At 43.5% G+C, this 20,914-nt stretch overlaps 1 protein-coding gene across 8 annotated transcripts; it reads right to left on the bottom strand.

Moving 5' to 3' along the window:
• Positions 1 to 13,270: 13,270 nt before the first annotated feature.
• C2H7orf25 (chromosome 2 C7orf25 homolog) lies at positions 13,271 to 19,645 on the bottom strand. Of its 8 annotated transcripts, none has more exons than XM_074945297.1 (3): positions 19,475 to 19,645; positions 15,599 to 15,644; positions 13,271 to 14,832 (listed from the first exon to the last, which is right to left on the bottom strand). In XM_074945297.1, exons 2-3 carry the CDS (start codon positions 15,601 to 15,603, stop codon positions 13,548 to 13,550), a joined length of 1,290 nt encoding a protein of 429 aa, XP_074801398.1. In that variant the 5' UTR covers positions 15,604 to 15,644; positions 19,475 to 19,645; the 3' UTR covers positions 13,271 to 13,547. The 8 variants fall into 8 exon arrangements, with proteins under 8 accessions (XP_074801398.1, XP_074801399.1, XP_074801400.1 ...); XM_074945298.1 differs by having other exon boundaries at positions 15,599 to 15,641; XM_074945299.1 differs by lacking the exon at positions 19,475 to 19,645 and adding an exon at positions 18,686 to 18,797.
• Between the last annotated feature and the right edge of the window lie 1,269 nt (positions 19,646 to 20,914).

Below are 20,914 nucleotides of genomic sequence, written 5' to 3'. Positions count from 1 at the left end.
TAATAGTTACCTCTGCAGTAGATGCCTGGGGCAGACAAACTATCCTCATTTCACAAGGGAGGAATGAGATCTTCTCATCCCATGTCTACCTCACCTTTCTAGAAAATCTGGTCCTTGCTGCTGTGGTGGGTGGTTTAAAGACAGGTTTGCATTCTATGTTGTGCAACCTAATGGATCTCAAACGTGAGTCTCCTGATTAACTAATTTCTCAAATGGCCTCCCAGGCAAGTTTCCAAACTAATACTGCCAGGACCAAAAGTCAGAACTGTTTCTCCTGGTCCTTCGAGAGTGGCTTGCTGTCTCCTTCAGTAAACCATTTTTTACAACTATTCCTTGATACTGCTCGACTGAACTGCAATCAGCCTGAACATGTGGTGGCCATCAGCTCATTTCACTGCTCAACAACCATTATGGGAGTCTCTGTTCGATATTTTGAAGTTTTCAAGAATAAAAGGCCATTTTGATATATTAAAGGCATAATGTCAGGTTAAAAATCATGTGTCCTATTAGAAACCTGGGAAACCAGGGCATAAAGCTGCTTTTCTACCTCAGCAGGACCACAAGGTGGTAGACTGTAAAGCCAGCATCCTTTTATATATAAAAAAGGTGTCACTGGCCCAAGACTGAACCTTGCCTCCTGGGCCTCAAACAGAGATAATTAGGGTTTCCTGTTTCCAAAATGAAGTATTTTAGAATTGCAATTCTGCAAACATTTTCAAGTTTTTGGCTTTTTGTCCTAATCTAAGATGGAAAATTCTCTGAAAATTCTCAAATTATCACAGAACTGAAATGTGTTTTCCTGGCCAGCTCTAAGTCTGACCTCCTATATATCACATGCCATTAAATTTCACCCAGTTACCCCTGTATGAAGCCCAATAACTTGTGTTCAACTAAAGGATATCCCCCAGAGAAGCCGCCAGTCTTTAATTCATATTTTATATCAATCAATGGAGAATCTACCACATCCTTTGGTAGTTTATTCCAATGGCTATTCACTCTCACTCTTAAAAAAATTGTGCTTTATTTCTAATTTGAATTTGTCTGGATTTAGCTTCCAGCCACTGGTTCTTGTTATGCCTTTCTCTTCTAAGTTAATGAGCCCTTTAGAACCTGGTATCTTTTCTTCATGAAGGTAGTTACACATTGTAATCAACTCACCCCTCAATCTTCTTTTTGATAAACTTCAACAGATCAAGCTCTTCAAGTCTCCCACTGTAAGGCTCCAGCTATTCACGTATTTCCAGGAAGACTGACCCAAGTCACGGTGAGAGCATTCTGGTTGACATAGCTGTTGTTGGACAATACCCAGATAAATGAAATTCTGAGGTGCACTCTGCACATGAAGGAACTCTATTCCATACTGCCACACTCTATATGCACTTACTGTAGATTATGACACTCAGAGACATCCTAGGACAGCAGGCAAGAGAACATCTCACTAGTACTGAATGTGTGATTCTGCTCAGTGTATCCTGTGAATAATTGTCCCACATTCTGTTTCCTGAAGTGTTTCAATTAATTCCCCATAAGAGAGAGAGACTCTACTCAGAATTGTAGAGAGACTGACCTTGGGATTCAAGAGGGAGTGGAATGACAGTGTCAGGCAAGGTGTACTAACATTTATAAGTCACTGTAGATGAATGGGTCTTTCTGTATCATATTCCATTTTAGGACTGAATATATTGTGTTCCCGTCACCCCATTTTGACGGAATATACTCATGTCCACTAGTGTAATAATCTTTGTACAAAGTGTGCCTTGTGAGCTACTATTTGAAAACTCAATTTGCTGGTCATTATTGTCCTCATAAAATATGCGTTGCCACATTGTATGTGAAGTTATCAGATGCTACTGTATGGTGGTGTTAACACATGTTCCAAACCACAGCCCTGCCCAAACAGAAGTTGGAAAACAGGTCTGTCTCAAACAAAACAATGTGTGTTCTGCTTAATTTGCATTTAAGCAATAACAGAGTCATCAAGCAGGAAAGGAGACAAAGGGCAAGCTAATGCCTCAGCCAGGTGTAAACAAGACCATTGCTTTCTAAGTGACCATTCTTTGGCAGGAAAAGGGAGATGGGTAAAAAGAAGCTACATTTTAGCAAAGAAACAGCATGGCATTCCCTTCCACACAGACCACCTGTTGCCTTTACTCCCAGCTGGAAATGCTTCTCAAAGGGGGGGAACAGGAGTATAAAAAGAAGGGGCAGACATCCCAAGACAGTCCTTCTCCTCTCTCTCTCTTGATTCACTGCACAAGAAGGGACAAAGGAAGCAGCCATCATGCAGAGTAAGGGGTCCTGGCCTAAGAAGTTTGGCCAGTAAGAGTATTGAGAGCATGTGGTGAAAAAAACTTTACTTTGAATTTAACACAGTTTGTTAAGTTAGGCATTAGTTCTGTTTTATCTTTATTTTTCTTGTAACCATTTCTGACTTTTATGCCTCAGTATTTGTATTCACTTAAAATCTCTCTTTGTAGTTAATAAACTTGTTTTATTGTTTTACCTAATCCAGTCTGTTTAAATTGAAGTGTTTGGGAAACTCTATCTGGGATAACAAGATGTGTACACATTATTTCCATTGATGAAACAACAGACCTATATAAATTTGTATTGTCCAGGATAGGGCTGGGTAGTATAGGACATACATTTCTGGGGAGAAAAAATCTGAAGTATAATTCAGGCTGGTAAGAGCCTATGTGTGACTGGCAGACTGCAGTATGTACACACACACACACGGGATTGACTTGCATGCTAAGCTGTTTGTGAGCATCCAAGATGGAAGATACAGCAGCAAAGCATTGTAAAGAGTAGCCCACGTTAGAAGGCAAGCAAGGGCGTGCACAAAAATTTAACTAATTGTGTCCCCTTCCCCCAGCAGGAGTTTGCTCTTCCTTCCCTCCACCTCACCCCGGCAAGAGTTTGCTCCCCTTCTGCCCCCAGCCCAATAGGGGCTCGCTCGCTCTTCCTTCCCCCACCCCACGGCCCCAGGGCTGGAGGAGTTCTGTGCCCCTGATGATTGGGGGGGGGAGGGGGGGAGACATGCCCCTTTCTTTCTTGTGCATGCCCCTGCAATGGGGGGGGGGGTTGTCACACAGCTACTCATTAGTCTGGATTGTAATTCTGGGTACATCACACCCATAAAGACAGTTATGCATTGTGAATACATTTCTAAGGAAAAACAACAAACAGCTAGGCTAAATTTTTTGAGGAGTCACATCCACACTAATTAGAGTCAATTATCTATTTCTGACCTGTGTGTTATACTGATATTCCATACAGCCAGAATCTTCATCAGCCAATAAAATTCCTTCACAATTTTAAAGAGAGATATTAAACATCAAGGCTTAGGTTTCTACTAGGACTGTCAGGCAATAAAAAAAAAATCACAATCACGATTAAAAAAAATTAATCACGATTAATTGCACTGTAAAACAAAACAATAACAGAATACCATTTATTTAAATATTTTTGGATGTTTTCCACATTTTCAAATATATTCATTTCAATTTCAACCCAGAAAACAAAGTGCACAGTACTCACTTTATATTTATATTTTATTTTATAAATATTTGCACTGTAAAAATAAAATAGTATTTTTCAACTCACTTAATACAATCTCTTTATCATGCAAGTTAAACTTACAAATGTAGAATTATGCACAAAAAATAACTGCATTCAAAAATAAAACAGTCAAACTTTAGAGCCTACAAGTCCACTCAGTCCTACTTCTTGTTCAGCCAACTGCTCAGACAAGCAAGTTTGTTTACATGTGCAGGAGATAATGCTGCCTTCTTCTTGTTTACAATGTTACCTGAAAGAGAGAACAGACATACCCATGGCACCGTTATAGCTGGTGTTGCAAGATATTTACATGCCACATGCGCTAAAGATCCATATGCCCCTTCATGCTTCAATCACTATTCCAGAGGACATGCGTCCATGCTGATGATGGGTTCTGCTCAATAACGATCCAAAGCAGTGCGGACTGACTCATGTTCATTTTCATCATCTGAGTCAGATACCACCAGGCAAAGGTTGATTTTCTTTTTTTTTTGGTGCTTCGGGTTCTGTAGTTTCCGCATCAAAGTGTTGCTCTTTTAAGACGTCTGAAAGCATGCTCCACACCTCGTCCCTCTCAGATTTTGGTAGGCACTTCAGATTCTTAAACCTTGGGTTGAGTACTGTAGCTATCTTTAGAAATCTCACATTGGTACCTTCTTTGCGTTTTGTCAAATCTGCTGTGAAAATGTTTTTAAAATAAACATGCTGCGTCATCATCCGAGGCTGCTAGAACATGAAATATATGGCAGAATGCAGTTAAAACAGAGAGCAAGAAACATACAACTCTCCCCCAAGGAGTTCGGTCACAAATTTAATTAATGCATTATTTTTTTAAGAGTGTCATCAGCATGAAAGCACGTCTTGCGGAATGATGGCCAAAGCATGAAGGAGCATACGAATGTTCAGCATATCCGGCATGTAAATAACTTGCAATGCTGACTACAGAAGTGCTATGGGAACGCGTTCTCACTTTCAGGTGATATTGTAAATAAGGGGATAGCATTATTTCCCCTAAATATAAATAAACTTGTTTGTCTTAGCGATTGGCTGAACAAAAAGTAGGACTAAGTGGACTTGTAGGCTCTAAAGTTTTACATTGTTTTATTTTTGAGGGCAATTATGTAACAAAAAAAATCTACATTTATAAATTGGACTTTCACAATAAAAGAGATTGCACTATAGTACTTCTATGAGGTGAATTGCAAAATACTATTTCTTTTGTTTATCATTTTTACAGAGCAAATATTTGTAATAAAATAATATAAAGTGAGCACTGTACACTTTATATTCTGTGCTGTAATTGAAATATTTGAAAAATGTAGAAAAACACCTAAAAGTATTTAATAAATTTCAATTGGTATTCTATTGTTTAACAGTGTGATTAAAACTGTGATTAATCGAGATACATTTTTTTAATTGTAATTAATTTTTTTAGTTAATTGCATGAGTTAACTGTGATTGACAGCCCTAGTTTCTTCATGTGGGATTTTAAAAATAGGTATGTGAATTCAATCAAACTGATGCTGACATTGAACCTAGTAAAGTCCGAGAAGCCTATAGCAGTAGCTTCATAGTTGTAGATGTTAATGGACATCAGTTCTTTTTCATCTCAACCTATATATATATATATATATATATATATATATAAAAAATCTGTGTTGCACCACAGAAACCCCCGATTAGAAGAACACTGCCTAAGGCAAACCCTAGAGGTGGCAGCAACTTGAAATAAAATCAGCACAGAGAAACTAGGTTGATGCAATATTTAGGAATGGGATTCAGAAGTACAATGATAAGAACATTCTTAAATGAAGGAGCATGATTCTGAACTGCCTTACACTGATTTTACAGATTAAGTTACCCATGATTTACACCACTGTACTGTCAGAATCAGGCCACAGTAACATTATCTCAGAAACAGCCGACTATATAGGACCAGATTTTATGCTATTCTAATTTACATTGGCCAAAGGGCCAATACTGAAGATTTGCCTCAGCACATAGGTATCTTAAACCTTTCCTCTGGTTATGTTCTCTATGCTGTAAGTAGGGATGGGGGAATGCCACAGAAGCCAAGCCAGCTCTGTGCCACCAGAGGATTCCCCTTTGCATTAGGGATGGTCCTCTGAGAGTCAGTTACGCCAGCTTTATGGTCATATTCCACCAATGTGGAAGTGCAAAAGAGCAGCCTCACACCTGAGGATCTGGCTGATGTTTGTTCAAACTTTCCAAAAACATTTAGCTTTGGGCTGAGACAAAGTATGAGAAATTTCAGCCCACAGGGATCCGTGTTTAAGTTATAAATGACTGACAAGAAGGATTTAGCATGAAATGCCCATCCCAGCCTTGACCAAAACATCACCACTCTTACACTATAATTAATTGTCTTACAATACTGGAAAAAAAAAATGTACAACAGGTTTTAGTGACCCTTTGCGCTTTTCACCTACCCCAAAGCAGTTTCTATTTGTCAAGAGTCATACCAGGATTTTAAAATAACCTCAACAGAAACCGCTTTATTTGTCTTGGGAAACCGACAATGCCAGAAGCAAAGTTGGTGAAATCATTATTGGTTTTGCTACAGCTTGTTATGGCTTTTTCCATGACCATGCCACTCCCAACAGTCTGGAATTTTCTTCCACAGCTTGTGTTTAAGGTCATCTCTCTCCATGGCAGTGTGCGGGAACTGATTAATGAGAATGGTACAGCCCTTGACAACCCCAAATCCCAACTCTGAGCATGCTGTCCGGACATTTTATTTTGCAATGTCCTGTTTCTGGGAAGATTCTAGAGTGGGCGGAGGCCAGAGGATTGTTTTAAATAGAACCTGAACTCCCTTTCCACTGGCCACTGCAAACTTCCCTCTTGCTTCCTGACACTTGCATTTCACATAAGGCACCAAGTCAACCATGCTGAGAAAGATGTTGATCCTTTCAGCTCTACTGGCTGTGTTTCTAGCTGATCCGATAAAACCACAAGGTAAATCAAACCCATTATAGACTCATAGGATAGGTTCCAAGGCCTGAAGGAAAATACAGTCTCAGGATTTTTGTTCTGTTAGTGGCATAGAGCCAAATTAGTCTCTGGTAAAACTGTTAATTTCAATGCAAGGATTCAAATTCAAGGATGAATTTGGTCCATGATCTTTCCTCCTCCAACTGCCACAGTTGTCTTCTCTGGGCAAACTTGATCTGGAGCCTCTCAGCAAAGTTTTCAAATGTGGTTGCTTATAGGTAGGCATCTAAATCTATATTAGGCACCTAGACAAGTAGCCTTATTTTCAAAGATGCTGAACACCCATGACACCCATTCATGTCAATTTTGTTTTTCCAGAGACGTCAATTACCCCTGTGTCTGGGGACCCAAGCATGGAGCCGAGCATAAAGCCAAGCATGGAATCAAGCACGGAGACTACTGGAGAGCCCAAAGAGGAAGGAAGTGGAGAGCCCAGTGTGGAACCAAGCTCAGAGCCCAACAGAGAGCTAAGCACAGAGTCCACCAAAGAGCCAAGCATGGAACCAACCAAAGAACCAAGCACAAAACCAACCAGAGAGCCATGCACAGAACCTCTCAGTAAGTTAATTCTGACTTTTACTCACCCTTTATCTTCTCCTCTTCTTTTCCCCACAAAAGCCCCTCCATCTTTGCTGCACTGGTGGGGCCAGATGTCCACAGGGCCTTCAGTGGGGTGAGGAGGAAAGGAGGAGTATGTTGGGAAGCCACTGCTTCCCCCTCTGTGCCGATATATTTCTGCCCGATTTTGACCCCCTCCACATGTTGGCTCAGAAGATAGTGGATTTGGATTTCTCTATTCCTTTATTATTGGTCGTGTTGCTCATTCTGTCTTACCCAATAAGAGCTACTGCCTTATTATTCCTACCTCCCCTTCTCTAATTCACTGACAGCTAGTCCAGTGTCTTGTCTCAGCTAGGAAAGTAGAAACCACCACTAGTACAGTTGCAATAATGGGAGCAGAGCTGGAGGCTGTAGCAGAGACAGAAGTCAGCTGGTTTGACTAGTGAGCAATCTCACCTGGTTCAGTAACATGGGAGTAAAACCACCAGAGCTAAGTTTACACTACTGCCTCCACCCCTGCTGCCACTGAGGAAGAATTATGGATCCCACATTCCCTAGTAAATACATAGTCTTGCAGGCTGAAGCACCCAAGGTGAAATACTACTGACAGCTCCCCTCCCACTTGCCCTTTTGGCACGTTGAAGTTATTATGCATGATGTAATGCAAACTGCTGTGTCCTATATCCCCTTGCTCCCTATGTCCATGGTGAACACCTCTTCTGTCTGCTCAGGGTGAGATTTATTGACATCAGAACTCCAGCTTCCTACTAGCAGCACCAGCTCCAAGCCCCCTACCACCTGGCAGCTCTGGGTCGGTGAAAGAGAGCTGTTACCTCTTGCCCTAAGACAGGCCCCATAACACAGAGCTATGGTGAAACCACACATAGGAAGATGCTGAATCTTTCATTGGAAACGATGATTTCTCTGCTAACTACTAACTGACTTCTCTACCCCGAGAGGATGAAATACCTAGACTCACTGGACTCATAGGTTCAAACCCCAGCAAGGTCAACTCAACCCTTCATCCTGCTGAGGCAGCTAAATTGATTACCAGTCATTTTACTGAAGGAAAGATGTATTGTAGATGAGATCCTCTAAGGGCATAGGACAACCTTGTGCCTATTGAAGGCCCCATGGTACTTTTCAGAAATACATATACTTGACTTGGTCACACAACCCAGGACATTTCCCCTATCTCCTTTTCCCAGAGGTGGCTCCATTTCAGTAGTGTTGTACATGCAGCACTTTGTGAAGTCCTTGGTGAAGAACAAGGCTATTAATTGTGAAATAGTGACTCCTACTGGGGAGTGGCTACGGCTTGGTCTCTATGCTCCATAATTCATCAGAACTTTTTCTCATTCATACCTTCGTTTTTGCCTTTAGAATAAATTGCAAAATTAATCCTGACAGAAGACGTGACCAACCCCTGCTGCCAGCTTTGGCTTCAATGAAGAAAAATTCCAGTTGATGGGATGACAAAATAAAACTTGCTATAGTTTTAGAAGGTACAATTTGTAGAAAATTAGCAACAATTGGTTGGGTTTCAAGAAACTGCCAATCTATGCCTGTTTATAATTTATCTGGGACAGGTTAGAAGATCGCTGCTGACATGTACCAGTTATACTGTAGCAACTTTCCCCTACCTTCTGCATTACTAGTGGCAGTCTCTCTGGAGTGTGCTATCCCCCTTGCTGTAATAATCTTAACTAAATACATAGAATGGCATTACCATCATGTACAGTGTTATTGTTGCAAATGGCAGCCTGTTTTCTGCTAAAACTGCAGAAGGGGTGGGGGAGATTTTCTATCTACTATCACAATAGTATTTCATAACACGCCCCACTAACTGTTAATCTCTGCATAAACCTATGTGCAAATCTTGGGATGCAGGTAGGGTGTGAATGTGAGTGAGAGAGAAAGCCTTCATACAGGCTCCAGCAGTGACTCTGAATCCACTTTCCTGCACCACATTCTCACTCATGAAAAGTTTGGATTTTTTTTTCTAATGTTGTAACTGCATTTTTAGTGCAGGAACAGTGGCTTGGAGCCTTCTGGTTACTGTACAGCTGTAGCATAAACTTCCTCACACTGCTTTACCTTTCTGACCAATACGGGCTAAAGAAGATAGTTTACTCTCCTTGTCCCTTCATTCCTTAAGCACTCTACCTGCAAGAGTGCTTGTTATTGCCAATTGTGATGGTAACGTGAAAAATTGTCTTTGGGGTTTTCATTGTTCTTGTATTGTCACATGTAAAGGTAAATAAACATCAGGAATTTTACCAGCTGATGTGCAAGTTAAGCAACAAAAACAAATAGGAATAGAGAAGGGGAAATTAATCCTGGAAGAGATTTCAGATGTGAAGTTATAAAGGGTTATTAGAAACAGGAAGAGTAAATATATAATCCAAATACCCTGCTGGTGTCCCCCTTAATACTTTGGGTATATTTTGTGAGCTGGAACTGATCCTCAAATTATTACTAGTTGATTACAGACAGCAGGTTTGGTGCTGTATAGGACAAAGACACTAGCTCTCCCCTCAGGGACCTTACAGTCAAACAAAACAATATGCACCCATAGTGCTCCCAGAAAAAAAATCAAGGCAGAATGGAATGTTTTAAGAATAACTAACACTTCTTAGCTGAACAGATTAGGGGTTAATAGGCCTCATGAAAAACGGATTTGTAGTGAAGCAAATAAAAAGTTTTCATGCTGTTTTCTAGGTTCTGTTGAGTGCTCATAGTAGGTCAGAAAATTCAGATCTGTGGGGTAGGAGGTGGGGGTCTACTCCCAGCTCTACCAACTCATTTGCTGAGTGACCTTCATTTAATGTCTCCATGCCTCCGAGACCCAGCTGTAAAATTGGAATATTATTACTTAGGTATCCCAGCCTGGATGTTGTGAGCCTTTATGCATACATGTAAATCACTTTGAGATGCTTGAATGGAAGATACAAAGGTAATACTTGGTGCTCTGTACTAACATATTTCAGCTCCAAACACAGCTAATATCGGATTCCAGAGTCTGCCTTGGAATACCATGCTTTTCCCCCATGACAAATGAATTTTTTGTTTTACCAGCAAACCAGAAAATTGCTCATGTTGAAATGGGGTGACAGTCTCAAGTCACATTTTTAAGGCACCACATCAACATGGATACATATTAAGTAATAAAAGGACTGGAAGGTGCAGCTAGCTCAATGTCCTGGGGGCATTTCTAGAGCTCCTTTGGCACCTTCTTCATGTATCAGTCATAGGACTGATGGAAAATTGGTTGTTGGCAGGCAATGTGCAAGTAATTCAAACAGTAACAAAATTAGAGTGTTTTTAAAAAAAAAAAATTGGGAAAAGTGCTTTGGTTTGAAATGGATAAAACCACCCCATGATGGTACCATACACTAAGGCCTGGAAACAGAAGATTTACACATGACACAAGGTCGGCCAGACCAGCTCTACAACAAACTGCAAAGCACAGTCCAGACTGAACGATTATCCTATTGCATGGGGTGAATGGTCCCCCAAGATGAAGGGATTTTTGTTTCAGAGGTGACTAAATAGGTTGGGGATAAAAAGGGAGGAAGTCCAGTTCTCAGGGCGAAAATAATGAAGGGCACAAAGTTGTGCACTCCTGTTTACCAGGTCTCACAACAAAAATCAATCAGGGGACAATCAATGAACTGAAAAGCAGCAAGTTTAAAACGAATAAAGAGATCTTATTTTTAAACTCAGAATGAATAATTATGCTGCACAACTCACTGACATGACATACTTGAGGCCAAGAACTTAGTGAGACTGAATGAAGAATTACAGTTATATTAATATAGAACAACCATACCCATATCAGACAGGAAATTACAAAACAGAAGAGTGATAAACCTTCATACATCTGTACAAGCTTGCCTCTGCGTGACTGGGCTAAGAAAAACTTCCAATATGGACTGCTTATTTCACACACAGTTCACTGTGAGGTGTCTTGCACATTCTGGTACTGGCTGGATAAAGGATGTTATGGTCCACTGGTCTGAACTGCTATGCTTATTCCTATGTTCTACTGAAAACTCAATGGGGTTTGAGCTGCCCTTTCTATAATCGGAGGGTGAAAGAAAAATTGCTCCTGTCTTCCAGAATGGGGACACCCAACAATAGGAATGTAAAGGACCTCTCTCTAACTCCCTATTTATAGAACAGTAGCATTTCACAGAAGGCTGTAGGTTAGCTTTACCAAAACACAGCTACCATACTAAACCATCTTCTTCCCAAATCCATGTGTGAAGGAACCAGGATATTATACCAGAAGGGTATACTATCTTTATTTAGCATGTCCAAAATTCTGTACTCCTTTCTACTGAGTATATTTATCCTTATTTCTTCATTCCTTCTGAGCAAATGAACCTCAGGTGACAGATAACTACCTGTGCAACTGTTTTATGATTTTGTGTTACACTGCTAAACCTCTGTGTGAATAATTTGGACATGTGTTCATAAACAGCTCAACGACACAGTCACAAGCTTCTGCAGATAGGGGAGAAGATATGTAAGTAGCACAAACATATGCAAATTTCACTGGTCTTGTCTATACTACAAGAATTACCTCACTGATTAGAGGGAAAAGCAACAGGTGTAGCTGAACACTGTTTAACGGCAAAGGTGCAGAAGGACAAACTGTTGACCAGAAATCCATAGCTAATACCTATGTGTCACATGCTTTCCCATTTTTTTCACCCTCATGTAGTCTGCATATATTTCTTTCTCTAAAGGTAAAGTGAGTGTTGCAGATTCCCTTTCCCCCCCCCAACAACGTATCATGCATTGCCCTTGGAGAGCCAAACATAAAGGAATGCCCTTCATTTGAACTACAAGTGGCACGAATAAAGATACCTTAACAACTCTACAAAATATTCAACAGATACATTTTATCAAGATGGCTAGAAAGTATTGCTCAGTACTCCATTTTTCACTCTGGCATTCCTTCATTTTCCATGGTGAACAAAATACTAATCATAGATAGTGCTGTGATGTGACAAACATCTAAACAATATTAACATTTGAAACGAGTTATATAAGTGTTCCCTTTTTTGATATGACAGAAGAAAAAATAAAATGGGTTTTTTAAATTCTCCACTTTACAGTGTCTGGACAGTGACAGCATCAGCCACCACTGAAATAGCCTCTGCTGTTATGGAATGAGTAATCAGCAGCAACTACCTACTAACCCTACTTCTCCAAATCAGCATTATTCCCCGCCCACCCCCAAGAGGGGACCTAAGGGAGATTTCTACTCCCTTTGGGCTGCTGAACAACAAAAGGAAATACAGCAGGATCCAAGAATCTGGCTCTGAACCTTCAGCAATAGAGTGCTCCTTAGCACTCTGCTTGGACATTGGTTCCGGGGTGGCTCAATACAAGAGAGCTCTGTCTGCTGGAACACCAACATCACATTCTGTGGGACACTGGAAGAGATTCTGCCCCCTGCTTCAGCAGCATATAGGAAATGTAAACAGCCCACAAGGAGAAGGGGGAGAATTTCCTCAGTGCAGCTACAATGTCAGGTTGCCAGAGGCACCCCCACGCAAGCCCTGGCACATTAATAAAAAGTGAAAATGCCAATGAAACTCCAATTTCAGTTTTTTCCTTGGAAGTTAAGCTATAGCCAAAACTCCTAAGTCAGTCTTCTGTACTACACTCCGGACAGATATACACTTTTTAAAACCAAAAGAAGTGAAAGACTTAGACCCAGGTGCTCAAAAGGTATTTAGGCACCTAACTCCTATTGAAATCAAATACCTTTGAGGATCTGGGCATTGGCATTTGTACACGTGATCAGTTGGTATATTACCATCATTCCTTCGTGTACTGCACATGTTTAACATGGTGCATGTTTTTCTAGTAGTCCACTTCATCCAACAAATGAAAGAAATCAAACTGCCCTTTTACTTACCCTATTTGTTTAAGTTTTGCAGAGTGATTTAACAATCCTTTTTAAAAACTGTAGTCCCTCAAAAGGGGATGAGAACGTCACAGCGCACAGATAGAATAGAAGCACGCTTGGCTTGAGTTTCTAACGGAACTTTTTAATAAGGTAGAACACAGTTAACATTTTCCACTGAAATGCAGTTATCTCAGTGAATAAATTACTGTATACTCTATTTGGTTAAGACCAAAAATTCCACATACAGAGGATGTACGTGTTTTCACCTATATTTCTTTATCCATTACAATTACTATTCTGAATGATGTACAGATTTTCTTCTTTTCTTGAATTTTTCATTTGAAGGTAAGTTACCACATGTATCTGGCTCTGGCACACAAAAAGAAAAAAATTATTGTTTTGAGAGTTCTCTTTCTTGAACTGTCTCCACTGCAGCACATTTAAAACAATTATTTTAATGACTGTAATTAATTAGATGGCTTAGTCAGAGCCCACTATCGGCTGCGCAGTTCTTTGGTAAAGGTGTGGCAACAGACTCTTTGCTTTCGGTCAGTGCCCTTGGCTGATGGATAAGCACGCTAAACTTAACCCCTTGGTTAGCTGCTGCCCTAACAAAACCGCTGTTTGCGGTCATCGTGATGGCTTTTAAAGTGTCTCCTGTTCCAAAGATGGCTAGAGAGCGGCTATTGATTTTTGAACTAGCCACTAGTCTTAAGGCACGGTCAGAGGGCTGGTCTGGCACCACATTAATTCTTTTCATGAGAGAGATGGCTCGATCTTTCTCCCCAGGTCCTCCTAGAGTTTCTAAGATTGACTGAAAATCTTTGACTGCAGATTCACAAGCGAACAGCTCCTTGCCCTTCATGAAATCCTCCAACTGAGGCAGGACTCTCTCCTTCCTTTCCTGTGCTGCCTGCTCCGTTAACACTTTCTCCTTAAAGATAAAGTAGCAGCCACCATAGCTAAGGGAAGAGACATATGTAATTAAAGTAGTGATGTCCAAGTTAACCCTATTGCACACATCTACTTTGATCTCTGTAGGAAAAGCAATGCTGGCTACTAAATTCTCCCGGTCTACTCTGGTCACCTGCAGGAGCTCAGAGCTTTCTTCATCAGATTCGCTGGCACTTAGGTGTCCCTCTTCAGTCAAGTGCTCTGCCAAAGAGTTAACAGCAACTACATCTCCCCGCACGGATATGCCCATCTCTTTCAGCCTCTCTGCCATAGGACTGGACACACTATTATAAAAAGCAAAGATAATATGGGGGTTGCTGTATTGCACTGGTTGCTGACGGCTTGCTTGCAGGAAGTCCTCCGCCTGCTCAATGATGCTTTTGTCGCCATACTGGCCCCGGCCCAGCCAAATATTGTGAAGAGCTTCAGCTTTTCGACCAATTGCTTTCACCCAAGTGTGGCCACCATTTGCAACAACATCTACCACCAGCGTTTGCTTTTCTCCAAAGCAGTCTTCATAAGCAAAGACATGAAGGACACTGACGACCTCCTCCAGGTTCTCTGCTGACTCAATTATGGCTCGGAGGTGTGTGAGATTGGTACTCTGCAGATGGGACTCCTTAATAGCCACCTTCCCCGCCTCCACCCTGTGCAAGAATTTCAGCTCAGCCTTCAATTTGCTGCATAGCTTTGCTCCACCTTCTATACCTCCTTTCTGTGATCTGGAAAGGGATTCTGCTCTCTTCATTAATTCCTTAGCCACAGCGATTCTCTCACAAAGCAATGACTGCACAGACATGTTGACAACATTATTTCTATCAGATGAAAGCAAGAGAGATGATCATTACTACAAGTTCAGTGACAAAGACAATATAGAAAGAGGCTTTTCCAATACCATACATCAGAGCTTTGCACTGGATTTTGTGCAATGACTACCATAGTTATGTAGCTTGGGCATTAGAAACTGTAACACCTTGGCCAAGCTCTTCAGAAAAGTGACTAATGATTTGATGGGGCCTGATTTTCTGCGGATGAGTACTTAGCGTTTTTAGAAAAATCCAGGCCTTTAAAAAGGTGTCTTCCACGATTTGGGGTTCTTCGACTGTCCAACATCCCCCTCCCCAACCACTTCTGAAAAACTCAGCCCTCACTTCTAACCTTATTCAAACAATCAGATTTATACAAGCTGCATTGTGCTCTTAAGGCTCCACCCTCTCCCTAAGTTTACACACTGTAGTTCTAATGATTATTTTTAATTGCTTATACTGCACCCTGGGAGCTCATTGTGCTTTACCATTTTTAAAGACAGACAACCTCCTATCTCAGGTTACGTTGTAGAACTGTTGCTAATTAAGTGAGTAAACCTAGAAGACTGTTGCCTGGCTGACCTTTAATTACAGAGAGAGTTTCAGATTACAAGAAGGTGTGTAGTACAGTGGATTGACTATAGGCCTAGGATCCAGGAACTCCTGTATGGTAAACTGGCTCTATAACAGATTATTTGTGTGGCATTGGGCATGTCATTCCCCACCAACCCATGCTCCCCCCATCAGTATAATGGGTATAATATTATTTACCTACTTCATCACGGTGCGGAAAGGATCAGTTACTTAATATGGGAAGACTTCTGGAAAAAAAAAAATCAAACCAGAGCATCATATATTATTGCAAGTAGTTTTTGTATTTACCACAGGGTTATACACATACATACCCCCTACCATTTTCAGACCAGGTTAGATGCACACTAGTTGAAGAGAATCAGGTGTTGATGACAGAAACAGCTGGAACCAGACACAGGAACTAGGCACTCCCCCGAATATGAATCTGCTAATGCAGGTTCTGAGCCCAGATTTGTGGAATCTTTAAGCCCATATGCAGTTGAAACCTTACTTACAACTCTCTCTACCCAATATCAGCAAAATCTTCCAAGCACAAAAATCCTTATTCAATCCATCATCATCGTCTTCACACGGAATCAATTTTGAAGCACTCTGAGGAGAAGGAAGTGATCAGGAACAGTCAGCATGGATTCACCAAGGGCAAGTCATGCCTGACTAACCTAATTGCCTTCTATGATGAGATAACTGGTTCTGTGGATGAGGGGAAAGCAGTGGATGTGTTATTCCTTGACTTTAGCAAAGCTTTTGATACGGTCTCCCACAGTATTCTTACCAGCAAGTTAAAAGAAGTATGGGCTGGATGAATGGACTACAAGATGGATAGAAAGCTGGCTAGATCATCAGGCTCAACGGGTAGTGATCAATGGCTCCATGTCTAGTTGGCAGCCGGTATCAAGTGGAGTGCCCCAAGGGTCAGTCCTGGGGCCGGTTTTGTTCATCTTCATTAATGGTCTGGAGGATGGTGTGGATTGCACCCTCAGCAAGTTTGTAGATGACACTAAACTGGGAGGAGAGGTAGATACGCTGGAGGGTAGGGATAGGATACAGAGGGACCTAGACAAATTAGAGGATTGGGCCAAAGGAAATCTGATGAGGTTCAACAAGGACAAGTGCAGAGTCCTACACTTAGGACAGAAGAATCCAGTGCACCGCTACAGACTAGGGACCGAATGGCTAGGCAGCAGTTCTGTAGAAAAGGACCTAGGGGTTACAGTGGATGAGAAGCTGGATATGAGTCAACAGTGTGCCCTTGTTGCCAAGAAGGCCAATGGCATTTTGGGATGTATAAGTAGGGACATTGCCAGCAGATCGAGGGACGTGATCGTTCCCCTCTATTCGACATTGGTGAGGCCTCATCTGGAGTACTGTGTCCAGTTTTGGGCCCCACACTACAAGAAGGATGTGGAAAAACTGGAAAGAGTCCAGCGGAGGGCAACAAAAATGATTAGGGGACTGGAACACATGACTTATGAGGAGAGGCTGAGGAACTGGGATTGTTTAGTCTGCGACAGAGAAGAATGAGGGGGGATTTGATAGCTGCTTTCAATTACCTGAAAGGGGGTTCCAAAGAGGATGGATCTAGACTGTTCTCCATGGTAGCAGATGACAGAACGAGGAGTAATGGTCTCAAGTTGCAATGGGGGAGGTTTAGGTTGGATATTATGAAAAACTTTTTCACTAGGAGGGTGGTAAAACATTACCTAGGGAGGAATGCATTACCTAGGGAGGTGGTGGAATCTCCTTCCTTAGATATTTTTAAGGTCAGGCTTGACAAAGCCCTGGCTGGGATGATTTAGTTGGGGATTGGTCCTGCTTTGAGCAGGGGGTTGGACTAGATGACCTCCTGAGGTCCCTTCCAACCCTGATATTCTATGATTCACATGACCAACTCAATCTCTTCAGGCAGTTCGTCACAAAAAATAAAGAAAATAGCAAAACAATCTCTCTCTCCCACCACTAAGACGGCATTTAGAAACTCCTGAAGTAACTTCATCAGCTCCCTATTGCCTATCAAATCAAATTTAATCTCCTCACATCACTCTCAATGTTCTCTTTTCATTTCTAAATGAGTCTTCTTTCCTGCTGCCCCTTTAGCCTGATGCTTCGTCCGGCCATATCTGAAAAAACAGTTCTTCAGTGCTGCATATCACAAAACCCAGACACTTCACAACAGCACTCCAGAGTTTACGTTAAAATAATCCGACTTTTTTATTGATTCCCAGTCTCCCAAGGCATCATTTGCACCTGTACGTAAAACTGACGCGTACACTCAGTTTTGCAATAAATGTGTTGGCTATATGTTTTGATATCACCACACAATTCATAACAGGAAAAATTAAATGCACGCAAATAATCACATCATCGTCAGTGGTAAGGTCGCACCAACGTGCAACATGGCAGAAATGAACAACAACCAGAACCGTATACTCCTGGGGGAATTCTGCGCCACTGCGTGTGTGCAGAATTTATGTCCCGCACAGATTTCTTTGTTTCCCTGCAGAAATATGACTTTCTGACAGGGAAACTGCAAGGGCTGTCACAAGCCACTCCCTAGCTGCGCAGGTACATTTTTTCAGACATCCACAGCAGCCGGAGAGGTAAATCACCGCAGGGCTGGGGACACCTCAACCAGTGGCTCCTACCCTGAGCTGGGATCAGCTGGGCTGGAGGCTGGAACTTCCTCTTCCCCTGCAAGGAGTTGCTGGGGCTGTGGCAAACTCACCCCCACAAACCTCCCCCAGCTGCAGAAAGCTCAGAATCCTCCCCTGTTTCCTGCCCTCATCACTCCTCAGCTACAGGGGGAGGGGTCACTGTGCAGGGAGCTGCTCCCCCATTCGCCAAACCCCCGTGCATCCGACCTCCCATTAGATGCCCCCGCCAAGCCTCACCCCGTCCACTCAGAACCCCACTACCCAAACACCACCCCATTGAACTCAACCCCTGCATCTGGAGCCCCAGGCACAAAGACCCCCTGCCTGCAGACCCCGCCACCCCTGCACCCAGACCATCCCCCACTGAGCTCCCTGCACTCAAACCCCACCCTGACGAGCCCCACCCCCTGCGCCCCCCACACCACTGACCCCCAATTAGCTGCACCCAGACCCCCACCCCACTCCCCCAGCACCCGCCGCTGAGCCCCAACCACCTTCACCTGGAAGCCTCCCCCTCCCCCCCGCCGCGGCTACTGGCCCTGCAAGGGCAGAAGCAGACATCACAGGGCTGGGGGAGGGACGTGCTCACCCCACCCCCACCCCTCCTATGGCCTGACCTCCGGCTCCTTGCTGTGCACACCGCCTGGAGGAGTCACATGGGCACTGGCAGGAAGGAAGCGAAGCCACCATCTTAAACCAGGGCACAACGAGTCAAATACCCGGCTGCTGCTCCCGTACCAAGCAGCCGCTCCCCTTTCCCAGGCTCGCCCCCTGCTTATTCCCCCCACCCCCCCCCCGCCCGGGCGATCAAACCGCTCCACGCCACGGACCCCGCAGCAGCTCGTTACTGCGCGTAGCCAGCACCAGCCCTGGGGATTGGCACCAAGCAGCGAGTCCCCGGGCTTCAAGTGATTCTTCCGTACAACTGTCCCCAGTGCACAAAACCTCCACTAATGCAGGGGCTCTCTGTACAGGGGCATTTAAAAGTATGTCGGAGCTTAGACAGCTCACCGAGAAGGGCCACACAGCCAAATCCGTCTGTCTAAACGGGCTCTTCCGCCTGCCTTTAAGACACGAGCCCAGACACCCCCCCAGAGTGCGGTGCGTTTGGATCCCCGGCGGGTTTTGCCCGGGCTCCCGTCTCCTTCAAGGGAGCGAGTGTCCCTAGTAAGGGAGTCTTGTTTACTGGTGTGTCCCGAGCCAGCTGCTACCCTCAGTCTTTCTGCCGATGGTCAACCCCTTTACCGGGATCAGTTTACAGCCGTGGGCTAGTCTCTGAGTCTTCCCCTGCCCGGGAAGGAGGATTTTCCTCTGAAGTCCACCGCGCTCTTACAGAGCTGGCCTTCCTCAGCCTCCCCCACCGCGGCCCGAGCGCCGTGCCTCGGCCGAGCCTGTGCGATACTCACACCTGAGAGTGGGGGGATCAGCCCCGCGGCACGGGCCAGGCTTCTTCCCCCGGTGCAGCAGCAGCTGCTTCCCCTAAAGCCAGCCATGGAAAGCCAATGGCCTGGCCCACTCCGGCCCTTCCCCTTCTGCGAGCTAAGCAAAAACCCGGCCTGGCTGCGGTACGCTCCACCTTCTCAGCCGCCTGCAGCGCCGCCCAGCGATCCAGGCCAGGCCTTTACTCTAGGGACAACCTGAAACCTCTTCATTCTTACACTGGGCTTTTTATTTACTTGGGGGGCGGGGGGGTGGGGGGTGTATTACAGAGAATTTATCCCGCTGCTACCATTCATACCCATATTTGTTCCATAGTTCTAAAAGCTAACCTCCCAAGAAGGGAATGGATATATTTTTTCTCCTTCTCTGGCTAGTAAGAGTTGCTTTAGCATTTGCCAGAATAGGACATGTTATGAACCTCAGGCTGCAACAGATTTCAGAGTAGCAGCCGTGTTAGTCTGTATCCGCAAAAAGAAAAGGAGGACTTGTGACACCTTAAAGACTAACATTTATTTGAGCATAAGCTTTCGTGAGCTACAGCTCACTTCATCGGATGCATTCAGTGAGACATTCCCCCTCGCTCCCCTGCTTGCCGAAGAATATCACAAATCACTGCCCCCACACATCCTGCCAACCTTTCAAGTTAGTTCAGCTCATGCTCTCTCAGCCAGCCATTCTCCCCCACCTCTAAAAATAATATTCAAAAAGTAAGGGGAAAAACAGATCAGAATAAATGGAGCTCTTAAAATAGTTTTCTTAATTCAAAACAACTTTTTTTGTTACCCTTTAAAATAAAGGGCAGTATTATCTTTGGTAAAAGCGACAGCACAGAAGTTACCCTTTACAACAAGAAACGATTTTAAGATTTGTAAGGCCCAAAACAAGGATGCAAGGCTTCTACCTCCACTATGGGAGCTTCCTTATTTGAGACCCAATGGATCACAAGGGCATCTCTGCTCTGCAGTGTTCCAAGGGGTGACATCTGGACCTTCCTGGAATAACTAGTAGAAATATACAAGCAAATATGCATGAGATTCCTTGTGAAATTCTTTAGAAAGAGGGAGGGAGGCTGTCTATGCTGTGCTGATACTAAACATCAGCTGCGATCCAGCCTCCAGGGGAGTTCCTGCATCTTTCAGACTGGTTTTAGATCATTTTTTTCCAACTCCAAACCACTCTTGACTGTCAGCATGGCCTCCAGCCTCCAGTTTAAATTTGCACCACATCTAGGGTTGCCAACTTCGTAATATTTAAATACCAGACACTCCAGCAGGAGTGCTGGAACCTCCCCTGCCCCGCCTCTTCCCTCCCAGCTCCCACCTCTGCCCTGCCTACTCCCCCAAAGCCCCACCTCTTCCCCCAAGGCCCCACCCCTCACCCTGACTCCCCACCCCATTCACTCCTCT

This window comes from Natator depressus, chromosome 2 (assembly GCF_965152275.1).
Source record: "Natator depressus isolate rNatDep1 chromosome 2, rNatDep2.hap1, whole genome shotgun sequence".
Classification (NCBI taxonomy): Eukaryota; Metazoa; Chordata; order Testudines; family Cheloniidae; genus Natator; species Natator depressus.
This window is presented reverse-complemented; position numbering and strand designations above follow the sequence as displayed.